This window comes from Myxine glutinosa, chromosome 4 (genome assembly GCF_964187855.1).
Source record: "Myxine glutinosa chromosome 4, kmMyxGlut1.1, whole genome shotgun sequence".
Lineage (NCBI taxonomy): Eukaryota > Metazoa > Chordata > Myxini > Myxiniformes > Myxinidae > Myxine > Myxine glutinosa.
Window position 1 is genome coordinate 217,245,110 of NC_136264.1, and position 13,034 is coordinate 217,258,143.

Consider the following 13,034-nt stretch of genomic DNA (forward strand, 5'->3'; position numbering starts at 1 on the left):
GAAAAGTAATTTTGATAATTTGATTGAAAGGATTATATATTGTGGTGTGGTGTTGTAATGGATGGTATTTGTGTGCACTTGTACCCCTCACTTCAATACCCCATGAGCCTACTCCCTCTCCAAATGACATTGGCCCTTGTTTACTGTGCCTGAGAAGTTTATGAAGATCAATAAATTCGACATTGTGTTGTGTTAGACAATGTGATGTGACTGATTAGTCTTCACGTTATAGAAAATCTGACTTTTCAGCATTACGACTGAAACCTTTGATTAAGGGCAGGCCTGTCTGATTTATTTGAACAGGTGGTAAGGAAATATATTATGCTCGAATTTTATTCGTTATATGTTTTTTCGATGTCGAACATAAACATATTTTATAAGTAATTGTTTTTTTGTGCATGTGCCTTTGTGATTATCAAGTGCTGTAAATGCCTGTACAACCAGTCTAGAAAGTTCATGAAAAAAGAGAAACTGAAAAATTGTACCAGAATGTTGGATATCAAATTGCCATTCTTCATATTTTGTGGCATTCTGCGGGGTTCATATCTACAGGTATTAAAGGTCGTAACAAGGGCGAATTCACCAATGTGCAGGGGGTCGCCACTTCATCGTCCGGCCGCATCATGGTCGCCGACAGCAATAATCAGTGCCTGCAGATCTTCGCGAATGACGGCTCTTTCCGAGCACGCTTCGGGATGCGCGGCCGGTCACCGGGGCAACTTCAGCGCCCCACAGGCGTGGCCGTGCACCCTAGTGGAGACATCTTTGTGGCAGACTATGACAACAAGTGGGTCAGCATCTTTAGCTCTGATGGAAAATTCAAGGTAGGTTTACCTCCACACTCTTATCCACAACTTCCTTTTGCTATTGCTCATTTATTCCCGTCCCTCATCCCCAAATCCATCACCTTTTGAGGAGGGAAATAAAATGCTCTTCCTGAAGAGCCTTTTTATGGTTAAAGCATCGCGAGGTGCTTTACGCTGTTGACAAAAGGAGGAAGGGGGTTGTACATTTATGCATAGCTCTTTAACCATCCTAGAATGAGGTTTTAAGAGTATACATGAGTGTCCCAGGATGTAATGTACGTGTATCTCGTGGAAGAGAGTGTTTATTCGTTGTGTAGAAAAAAGTCGTAAATATATGATCAATACCAGATTTTAGAGATTGTTTTAGGGGTTGAGTTTAATTATGTTTGTATTTTTCAAAATACATGAACAACGTGGTCTGATTGATGCAAAAACATTATTGTTGTCATTGGAGACATTCCATTATTATCTGTTAAAACAAGAGTTATAAACGTTAACATTGGCCAGTTAATATGCTGCACACAAGTGCAGTTGCGTAAGGATGGGAGTGATGTGTGCACTGAAAGAGTGGAAGCATGTAGTTCTAGCTCATACGTGGAAGAAGACGATAAGAGTTATTCTGACGACACAACGGCAGAAAAAAAAGGAAGGAAATTGGTCATTTGAGTTTGTGAAGGACGTTTGATTGGAGGGTTCAAGTTAATGAACACAAAACCATACAGTTAAAAACATACCTCATCAACAATAATGTATTACTCTCAATAAAACTTTGTCAAAACATTATTCTTTTTGTAATTCGTCATTGGAATTAATATGCTGTATGTACATACAATTGACAAAATGTTGAACATTTTAATTTGAAAAAGTGAATTGATTTAATCAAAATGTCATTCCTCAGATTTGCATTTTATGAAGAAACCTGAGATTGTTACTCAAATGTCCAGTGCCCGATTAATAGTTCCAACGTTAACATGAATGATTGGGTGTGGTGATGCCCTGTTGAGGCTGGGGTGCCCCAAGGCAGAGTCTTGGGTCCACCCATGTTCCTCATTTCAATCAACTATCCTTCAATTAGATGGAAAATCCTCTATCTCTTTCCTGATGCCACCACCCTTTGCCATAACATACGTCGTTCTTCAGAGGGATGTAGCAGCCTCATTCCTCTCGGCAGATGTTGATAGAAACACGAGCTGGTCCAAAACTTCAAATATGTCTTTCAATCCTGATATATCTCGCACTTGCCGTCATTTTGAAAGTTTGTTTTCGGCATCCTCTGTCGTGCAGTTGTTTTGTCACATCTGAACTTTTCCAAGCTCGCAATGGCCTTAGTTTGCACCTCTATGGAGTACTTCTGTCCCCTTTTCGCTGGTGCCTCTTCCTTCGGCATTGTAATTCTTGATGCCATGGAAAACAAGGCTTACGAAATCATTGGAATCTCACGCAACGAAGGTGAGTCTCTGGGCTTGTTACTCTTGCATCACAAAGAGATCGGTGGTCTCTCTAGTTTCTGCCACCTCCTTTTTGGTCTTGCACGTCTGCCTTTTCCTTCCTCGCTTTGCATTCAAGCCAAAGACTTCAATTTTTGTCTCATCAGACCACAGAATATTTTGCCTCATACGCTCAGTCTTTTACGTGCCTTTTTACAAAGTCCAGGTGTGTTGTCATGTGCCTTCTTCTCAGGAGCAGCTTCTGTCCAGCCACTCTCCCATGAAGCTTAGATTTGTGGAGTGCTGCAGAGACGCTTGTCCGTTCGGCAGGTTAGTCAGGTTCACTATGTCAATAAATTATATTTCGTTCAAAATCATGGTAGATTAGCAAACCTATACATTTTTGGAAAGGTTATAGCAAAAGGAAACTAAAAATCAATGTTTACATTTGGAGAGATACCTGTATGGCGGCCATTTTGGATTTTCAAAATGGCCACTGTAAAATACATATTTTGTTCTATTTATGCCTCTAATTACCCTAAAAACTTTTTAAAATATACTAAACCTATATTTTCAGGGACAAGGAATCCAATGAAAGTATCAAATTAGTGCTATGGGGAATGGTAAGACATGAATCAAAGGTTTTGAATTGCAAAATACTGTCTTTATATTCGCGATAAGTTGCATAATCAAATACATGTTATCATTTTGTACAGGCAGTTAATAACATCAAAATGTGTCACAATAATTCATATCACCAAACATACACAGGCAGTCAGCAAAATCATATATATACACATGCAGTCAGTATAACTTCACATCTACACAGGCAGTCAATGACAAAATATACAGAGGCAGTCAATGGCATCAAACATACACGATTACAGAATATGCCATTTAGAGTTCGTCATCACTGTCCTGTGTGTCGTATCCGACAATATAGTCCGCATCGTTTTCACAGTCCGTTCCACACAAGCAAAGGTCGGTCAAATTGATTGGCAAATCGAATTGGTCGAATGGTCGATCGAATCGAATTCGATGAATCGAATCGAATCGAAATGGTCGAATGGTCGATCGAAGCGATTGGTCGAATGGTCGAATGGTCGAATTGGTCGAATGGAATTGGTCGATTGGTCGAATTGGTCGAATCGAATTGGTCGGAATTGGCAAATGTAAACATTGATTTTCAGATTTTCCATGTAATAACGTTTCCAAAAATGTATAGGTTTGTTAATCTACCATGATTTTGAACGAAAAAACAGAGTGAACCTGACTAGGTTGTCCCATCTCAGCCAAGGAACTCTGTAGTTCTGTCAGAGTGGTCATTGGGTTCTTCGTCACTTCCCTGACCAAGGTTCTTCTTGCCCGGTTGTGCAGTTTGGTCGGACGGCCAGCTCTAGGAAGAGTCTGGGTAGTTCCATACACCTTCCATTTCCTGATGATGGAGCTCACTATGCTCTTAGGAATTTTCAACATTCTAGAAATTTGTTTTATACCTTTCCTGTGTTCTTGGGATTTATACTTGGGCCTCTTCGTTTTCTCACATATGTTGATGATCAACATACTTGTTCTTCTTTATTATCTTTTTTTCTTTTTGCTGATGCTACAACCAACTATCATCTATTCCAATCCTAGTTGTCATTCTGATCAATATTCGTAATAGTGAGCTTATTAAGGTTTCATCCTGGTTTAAATCCAACAAACTCTTTATAAATTCCAATTAGAACAAGTGTATGTGCGAACAGCGCAAATCCACCAAACCTCTGTCTGACGCTATATTTCATCTGTTTACAATGACAATGAACCCATTACTGTTCATTCAACAACATTTTTCGGTGCTTTCTCAGATGACAAACTTAGCTAGACGAATCATATTTTATCAATTGCTACGGTTATTTCTCGAAATACGGTTTATTGTCTAAACTTTGTATCTTCCTTCCTGTATTTTATTCTCCCTCTAAAACACCCCAATTCTCCCCTACCTGAATTATTGTAACATTGTCTGGGCACGCTCTAGTAAAAATAAACGACACTCGCTCTCAATGATCTAAAAGCGCACCATAAGGATTCATTATAAAAGCCCTCTCTCATCCACATGACCATACTGCACCTCTTTTTACCAAACTCAACACATTGACACTTTTTGACATTAATAAATTACATACAGGGATATTTATGTACAAGCATATTAACAAACTTCTTCCACAAGTCTTTTCATCTTACTTTACAGCAGTCCATGATATCTACACTCATTTCAATGGATCACAACACAACTTGTTTTTACCTTTTACTCGCACATTATACTCCATTAAAATTCAGGTTGCATTTACTGCACCTGCAGCCAACGATACTCATAGGAATAGAAAGATGGAGCAGGATAGCACACACCTCTATAACTTTAATCACTACTCTGTGCAGATTTTCCCTTCATGGCACCAGCTCACCTGCTGACAACCCATTTCTACTTATGCAGCCATTGCACAATGCTTGGTAAGCAAGCCAGCGAAGGGAATGGATTCGGCGAAAGCGATGACTCGCACCATCAAACTCTATTCATACATTACGTTACTATGGGCCTCGTCTTTGGAATAGTATTCATGGAAGAGTGAAGGCACAGTCATTTGTGGGTCGGTTTAAATCTGCTTACAAACAAAATTTTATCTTATATTATTGAATTAGTTTCTTTCTCACTCATTGATTTGTTATTCATTCTTTCAAGCCTTTGCCTTATTGTTATTTCATTCTTTTTTATCTCACCTGGAATGTAGTTCCGAGGAGCTTATGCGATGGCACGTCGTCAGTCCGGCAACACTTGCAACTTCTTCTCTGAAACAGCTGAAGGGATAGTGACCAAACTTAGCACAAATGATATTTGTTTGGTTGTGACTAAAGTTTGTTCATCCCATTAAAATATTGGGACTTAAGGGGGTCCACCAGGGGTCAAAGTGGATCCAGTTTTGACCCCCCAAAATAGGAAATTGCTTTTTCCTCTGAGATTACACACTATTTTGATGAAACTTGACCAAAACCTTCATCATCCGTGATGTACCAAAGTTTGTTCACGACATTAGAAAAGACGGGGTATAAGGGGGTCTACGGGCGGAGGGTGGAGAGAAAGGAGGAGGTTGCCCCCATAGTAGTTATTTTTTTGTTTGTTTGTTTAAAGTCTTATGATTACATTAGTATGATTGTACATGCTGCCCTATCTCCTAGCAACCATTGAAATTGTTTTAAAATACAGTGATACTGTTTAAAATACCTTTAGTAGGTATTTTTAGTAGGTTTAAACCTTTAGTAGGTTTAAAATACCTTTAGCCGCTCTATCTCACCCTCTCTCTGTTCTTTTCACCCTATCTTTTGCTCAAGGTCATCTGCCAGCATCCTGGAAATCAGCAAACATTACCGCTTTACACAAAAAAGGTGCAAAAACAGATCCTTTTAACTACAGACCAATCAGCCTGCTCCCAATTATCAGCAAAGTCATGGAATCCATCATTGCATCCATCATTGCTTCGGATATGAAATCTTTCCTCTTCTCCAATGGCTTGATCTCTGATCATCAATTTGGATTCAGACCAGGTCACTCTACTCTGGACATGCTGCTTCTCCTGTCTCAACAATGGATGGAGGTCCTCAATGCCAAACAGGAAATCAGAGCTGTCTCCCTCGACATATCACGTGCCTTCGATACGGTCTGGCACCCAGCTCTGCTCACCAAACTCTACTCCTATGGTATCCATGGAAATCTCCATGCATGGCTTGCGGACTTCCTCTCTGGTCGTAGTCAACGTGTGGCCCTGAATGGATTTCTCTCATCTCCCCTTCCTGTTCAGGCTGGAGTTCCCCAAGGCAGTGTGCTGGGCCCTGTGCTTTTTCTGGTCTTTATCAATGATCTCTCCGACTCTCTGGAAAATCCTCTCTATCTCTTTGCTGATGACTCCACTCTCTGCCGCTCCATTCCTCTTCCCTCAGATCGGCAGTCTGCAGCCTCCTCACTCTCTGAAGACCTGGACAAAATCACAGACTGGTCAAACAAGTGGAACATGTCTTTCAATCCTGACAAATCTCACACTCTTACTATGTCTCTCCGAAAAGATCGACTGGACAACCCTCCCATCTACTTTCTCAACAATCCTCTCCAAGAAGTTCTGTCGCTCAAGCTTTTGGGTCTCACTATCTGCCATGATCTTTCTTGGGAAAACCACATTTCCAAGCTGGCCTGCAAAGCCAGTCGCCGACTGGGCATCCTCCGTCGTGCGAAGTCCTTCCTAGGCACACCTGAGCTCCTCACCACATACAAGGCTTTCATCCGCAGCTCAATGGAATACTGTTCTCCCCTATGGGCTGGTGCTCCTGCCTCACACCTAGCTCGGCTTCACGCTGTTGAAACCAAAGCTTTCAGAATCATTGGAATCTCCCGCGATGAAGCTATCTCTGAGGGCCTTTTACTCACTCACCGCAGACAGGTAGGTGGTCTTTCTGTCTTCTACCGACTCCTCTCCGGCCTTGCTCCCCCAGCTCTCTCTGTGCTCTGTCCCCCAAATATTCCTACAGGTCGCACAAGATCTGCCAGCAAGCCTCTGATGGTTAAACTGCCAAAATCTCGGCTCTCTGCTCACCTTCACTCCTTCATACCTCTTTTCTCCCGCCTCTGGTACAAACTCCCACACTCCCTTCAATCCCACTCCTCCCTCCAGGTCTTTAAAACAGCTGTTCACCACCATCTCTTATCTTCCCCCATCCAAAACCTTGATCTTTTCTACCCCCACCCAAAACCTTGATCTTTTCTACCCCCACTAATTCACCCCAGATCCACCTTGTTTGTAATTCCAACTTCTTTCCTGGTAGTCTGGCAGTGTCCATATGTTTTTTGCCTCTCCCACCCCCTTTCCCATGCCTCCCCCCCAAAGCCCTCTCCCTCCCACAGTTCTCTCGATGTCTCGTCGGTTATGTGTCGGTTTGTCGGTTTGTCTTTCTGTGTGATAAATGTTCGCTCCTTCACGAGCCTCGATCTTGTATACAAAAAAACCCCCAAAAAAACAAAAAAAAAACAGTTGAGCACCCAGGGGTATTGCCCCTATTTTTGATTTATCCCCGTGAGTTCACCAAGTTCTGGAAGTATGACTTTGTATATTTTTGTTCTACAATATTTAGATTGGGAAATATGGAAAGAATTAATTTATTTATTTCCGAAAAAGTTGAAAATGATCACAAAGGGTTGTAAGCACCATGAGATGCTTTCTGCAATGCACTCCATATTTTGAACCCATGGAGGCTAAAGTCACAACAGAAGAGCAAACGTCAAAATGACATTTTTACTTTTTAACAGCTGTCAGCTTTTCCTGGATGAAAGTCGATTCCTTGGTGTTGCAGAGATTTTATAGGAATTTCATTCATTGGGGGAAGAAGGATCACTAGGAAACATTATGCTTCACTTTCGACCCCTCCAGGCTGTTCCTTCAGGCCGAGGTCCTGGCAACTCAGACTCACTTTTTCAGTGTATACATTAAATGTATTGTTTTTCTACGTGTAACTATACTATTTGCCCTGCTTCACTATATGAATTTCATTTGATGCTGAATTGGCTTATTTTCTTCTCCAATTTTACCCATGTGTGTCTGTGTCCATAGAGCAAGTTGGGTGCTGGGAAACTTCTGGGCCCAAAGGGTGTAGCAGTTGACCATAATGGGCACGTTATTGTTGTGGACAACAAGGCTTGCTGCGTATCAGTGTTCCAGCCTGGTGGCAAGCTGGTTACCCGCTTTGGGTCGCGGGGTAATGGGGACAAGCAGTTTGCAGGTACTCTTGATGGTAATGTCCCACACCACCTCTGTTCTTTCTTGGTCATTGCACTTCCTGCAATTTGCTTCCTACTTGGCCTTTTTTGCCTCCTCTATACTGTGATATAGTATGCCAAGGCTCTTTTGCTTTGTTGGTTGTTGTATAACCTTATTTACCAACATAATGCCTGGAAAGTTGTATTTTTTTTTTTCTTAAAAATAAAACATTTTCCCTATTTTCTGAGGGATTGATATTTGAGACTGAGGCACCTGATTCTCAATTAGAACTGAATATTGAAGTTTGAAAAATTGTTCCAGGTGCTAATTCCTATTGATACACTTCAGTGAAGTGCTACAGGATTCGGCATATTTTTGATTTAGTTTGACAGTTTTTACAAACTATGGTATCCACGTCATTGGAACCCAAAAATACTGCAACATATTTCTGTACTTGGCCATATTTGGAAATGGCCAGTGATAATTTGGGGCATATGGGAAACTGTGCCACGGCATGATATTTCAAGTGCACATGTTTAGGGCAAATTTAGATGACATGGACAGATAGATGGTCACCTTATTTTTCATTGGTCTTTCCACAGGGCCTCATTTTGTGGCAGTGAACAGGAACAATGACATAATTGTGACAGATTTCCATAACCACTCTGTGAAGGCAAGTGTGAATAGGCTTTTTCTCCGTTGATGCTAATAATTATTGTTCAGGTGCATCACAAATACTTCATGATGACCCAATTCTTCGGCAATATTGTATATTATCTATATTGTGTACTTTCTTCTTCTGTGCATTGGAATATTTACAAAACTAAGTTTTAGCTCAGAAGTGATTTGATTTTCAGGTATGTAAGTATAAGACTGCCTAAGAACATCTATAGAGTAGTGGAAAACCGATGCAATTCACAGAATCGATGACATGGAAAACTGAATCTGACACGGAAAAAAACGAATACAAAGCAAAGTCAAGGTTAGGTCAGATTGTAAAGAAAATATAAACTAGTAATAGGCGTCCACAACCATCCATGACAATGTTGTGGAACGTCAGCCGAGACCATTACATTTTTTTTTCTTTTGCCATCACTTTTTCACCGATATTTGCCTTTAAATCTTTCTCTGCAACCGCTTGAGCGATTGACAAGAAATGTCTGATTTTGTGATTCTTCACAGACCCAATACCCACAGCATAAATATGAAAAGAAGGGAAGCAAATACACCACAATTTGATGCACAATAAATAACGTCAAACCGACTGTGAGAACAGCCAACACTCCGCTCACATCAAACGCAACTGCCAAGGACGTCGCTGTGAATCTCAAAGTGAAATTTGAATGTATCTGTACTTGTTTTATTTCTCAGTACATCACCCCCTGCCAAATAAATAAATATCCTCCAGCACGGTATTGCCGGGGCATCTTAGGCACCTGGCGATACCGCCATGCAGCACATAGAGATGGTATTGGGAGGGACAGGTGCACAATAATTGATTGATTTATTGCATAATTAAAATCAATAAACAGAAATCGTAAAATAATTTCCTAATCAATTGGCTAATAGCATACCTCAACCAACCACCAGTGTTTCATCCGAAGCTGTAAGTTTTTGAAAATTAATTAATCAAAAATTAAATAATTAATTGATCAATAAATAATAAATGATTAATTGATTAATCAATAAATCAAAAATATCCTTTATAGCCACATCACTTGGTCACTGTCATGTCCGAATATCAGCTTCCAAGCTCAAAAGGTGCCTGAGATATTGGCCAGATGTGAAAGAAAATAAGTAAAAGATTAATAATGAAAATAAATAAATAATAATCATAACAAATGAATAGTTAATCAATTGGCTAATAGAACACATAAACCACCACCATTGCATCCGAATCTATAACTAAAAAAAAGAAAATTAGTTGTTAATTGAATAATTGAATGATTAATTGATTGATCAAAAAACAAAAAATACGTTTTTGACAAAGTACTTACTCACTATTGTGCCCAAATTTCAGCTTCCTAGCTCAAATGATGGCCGAGATATCGCCCGGACAAACAAACAAACAAATGAAAAATCGGTCAGAGTGCCTTGATTTGCCGGATTGGGCTTTTTAAATTTTGCCAACCACTCCCCGCCATCACGGTCGTCTCTCCAGCGCACAATCCCACGAGATGTGCGGAAAAGATGACCCAAAACCAATTATCTTCTTTTTGATTCGTATATGAACATCATTAAAAGTAAATAATGACCTCTGCCAAAGTTCAAACGACGTGGGTTTAATCCCTCCACGAGAGAATTCCACATAGCTATTTGGGTGGTGTATAAGCTAACAGATCGCTGTCTCCATCGATCTTGCCAAGGCCGTAACGCCTATCGGCTCAAAATACTTTTAACTGTTGACTTGGTAGTTTAGACAATGAAGGAAACACGTAAACACGATTAAAAATCACGGGACAACCCGAGTTACCGCGTGGTGGATCACTTGTCGAATTATGACGTCATAATGGAGGCACCTATGACATCATCATTAACATATTTTATTCCCCATGGAGAGTTATTTACAATGAGCCATGTCTCAATTTTTTCTGTTCAGCACTTTTGGAGATATAGAGGTGCAAAGTTTTTCGGTTTTCTGCAAGATGGTGGCCGAACCACGTGACCGATGACGTCATCATTATTTTTTTTTTCTCCCAGTTTATGCCGACATGGCGCTCAAGAAATTGCATCTTGATTGAATGAAGTATTGTACTTGTCAAATTATGATGTCATAATGGAGGCCTTGGGCCGAGAGAGTTAAAAATTGGGCACAGTCTATTCCAGACTGGGCACAGTTGCTATGTGCAACGATGTAGACGTAGTACTGCGCACAAACAGATAGACAGATAGACAGACAGACAGACAGACAAACCAACCAACCATTTCCGGCAAGTAACAAACAAGAAAACAAAAAAACAAACAAACAACCAGAGTGGAAACTGAGTACTCCCTTTCAGCGTGCTTCATTTCCGAGCCACCTTCGGTGCCCGGCAATGACGTTATGCAGCGCCGAGAGATGGCATAGGAAAGGTGAGTGCACAACAACAAAACAACCAGAGTGAAAACTGAGTACTCCCTTTCAGTGCGTCTCGTCACCGGGCCCCCTTCGGTGCCAGGTGATGATGTCACGCAGCATCTGGAGATTGAATAGGAAAATAGCTGTGATCAATTCCATTTAACAATGTCTGGAGAGCCCAAAGTGAAATTAGACATAAAATTCCATTTAACAATCTCTGGAGAGCTAAAGTGAAATTGCACATGCACACATATACAGTCACGTGAAAAAGTAAGTACACCCCATGTAAAGTTTTGACTTTTTCAACATATTTCAACATACAGCTATTTGATCTTCATTTCAACAATATTGATAGATAAAGGTGATATAATATAAGAAATATCGTGAAACATTTACATTTTGTAGTTAATTGTATTATTTAAATAAACATAAATGCAAATTTCGCATGTGGAAAAAGTAAGTACACCCCATGTAAAGTTTTGACTTTTTCAACATATTTCAACATACAGCTATTTGATCTTCATTTCAACAATATTGACAGATAAAGGTGATATAATATAACAAATATCATGAAACATTTACATTTTGCTGTGGGGGATGATGCCAACCGTGTCAGATGTCAGATGCCATCGTGTCAGATGCCAACCCCTGCTCTAGTGGGGAAAATGGCCTTAAAACGATCATTCATTCATTCATTCATTTACATTTTGTAGTCCATTGTATAATTTAAATAAACATAAATGCAAATTTCGCATGTGGAAAAAGTAAGTACACCCCTACATTTATCACTACTTCAAATACCTAAAATTAGAATCAGGTGCACCAGCTCAGGTTCAGGTGCTATCGTTAGAGAGGATCTTGGAGGAACCTGTCTTATTTAAACCTCAGACATTTAGTTTGGTTTGCTCTTTGTTGTTGAAGTGTGCGGCGTCACCATGCCTAGATCAAAAGAGCTCTCTGAGGCCTTCAGAAAGAAGGTTATAGATGCCTACGAGTCTGGGAAGGGATTTAAAAAGATCTCCAAACAATTTGAAATCAATCATTTGACTGTCCGGAAGATCATCTACAAGTGGAGAAGATTCCAAACAACTGCCAACTTGTTCAGGCCAGGCCACCCCAGCAAGTTCAGCCCGAGAGCAGACCGCAAGATGCTGAAAGAAGTCTCTAAGAACCCCAGAATGTCATCACGGGACCTACAGGTAGCTCTTGCCACTGTTGTCAAAGTGCACGAGTCTGCCATTAGAAAGAGATTGCACAAATTTGATCTACCTGGGAGGTGTGCCAGGAGGAAACCTTTGCTGTCCAGAAAGAAGATCAGGGCAAGACTAAAGTTTGCCAATGAACACCGAGGCAAAGACCAGCACTGCTGGAACAATGTGCTCTGGATAGATGAGTCAAAGGTAGAGCTATTTGGCCACAGTTCCAGAAGACATGTTTGGCGAAAACCAAAGACAGCATTTGACCACAAGAACCTGATACCAACTGTAAAGCATGGTGGTGGAAATATTATGGTTTGGGGGCAGCTTTGCTGCATCAGGGCCTGGGCAGCTCATCATCTTATAATCCACTATTAATTCTTCATTGTACCAGAGGGTGCTTGAGGATAATGTGAGGCCATCTGTCGGAAAGTTGAAGCTCAACCAAGGGTGGACCTTGCAACATGACAATGACCCTAAACATACCAGTAAATCCACCAAGGAATGGTTGAAAGGAAAGAAATGGAGGGTTCTGGAATGGCCAAGTCAAAGCCCGGATCTAAATCCCATCGAGATGTTGTGGGGGATTTGAAACGAGCTGTGCACGCAAGACCCCTCAAACATCGCACAGCTGAAATAATTCTGCATGGAGGAGTGGGCAAAAATTTCTCCCAGTCGATGTCAGAGACTGGTAGACAGTTATAAGAAATGCCTACTTGATGTTGTTTCTGCCAAAGGGGGCAATACCACCTATTAGAGCCAAGGGTGTA

At 40.7% G+C, this 13,034-nt stretch overlaps 1 protein-coding gene across 5 annotated transcripts in view; it reads left to right on the forward strand.

The window, feature by feature from the left end:
- LOC137425715 (tripartite motif-containing protein 2) overlaps window positions 1-13,034 on the forward strand; it is a 190,778-nt gene that overhangs the window by 151,190 nt on the left and 26,554 nt on the right. For 3 of the 5 annotated variants that reach the window (XM_068114427.2, XM_068114429.2, XM_068114432.2), the window contains 3 exons: window positions 553-824; window positions 7,864-8,044; window positions 8,613-8,683. In XM_068114427.2, coding sequence (XP_067970528.2) covers window positions 553-824; window positions 7,864-8,044; window positions 8,613-8,683 — 524 coding nt within the window. The remainder of the gene's footprint in view (window positions 1-552; window positions 825-7,863; window positions 8,045-8,612; window positions 8,684-13,034) is intronic. The other 2 variants (XM_068114431.2, XM_078777029.1) reach the window with 1 other exon arrangement.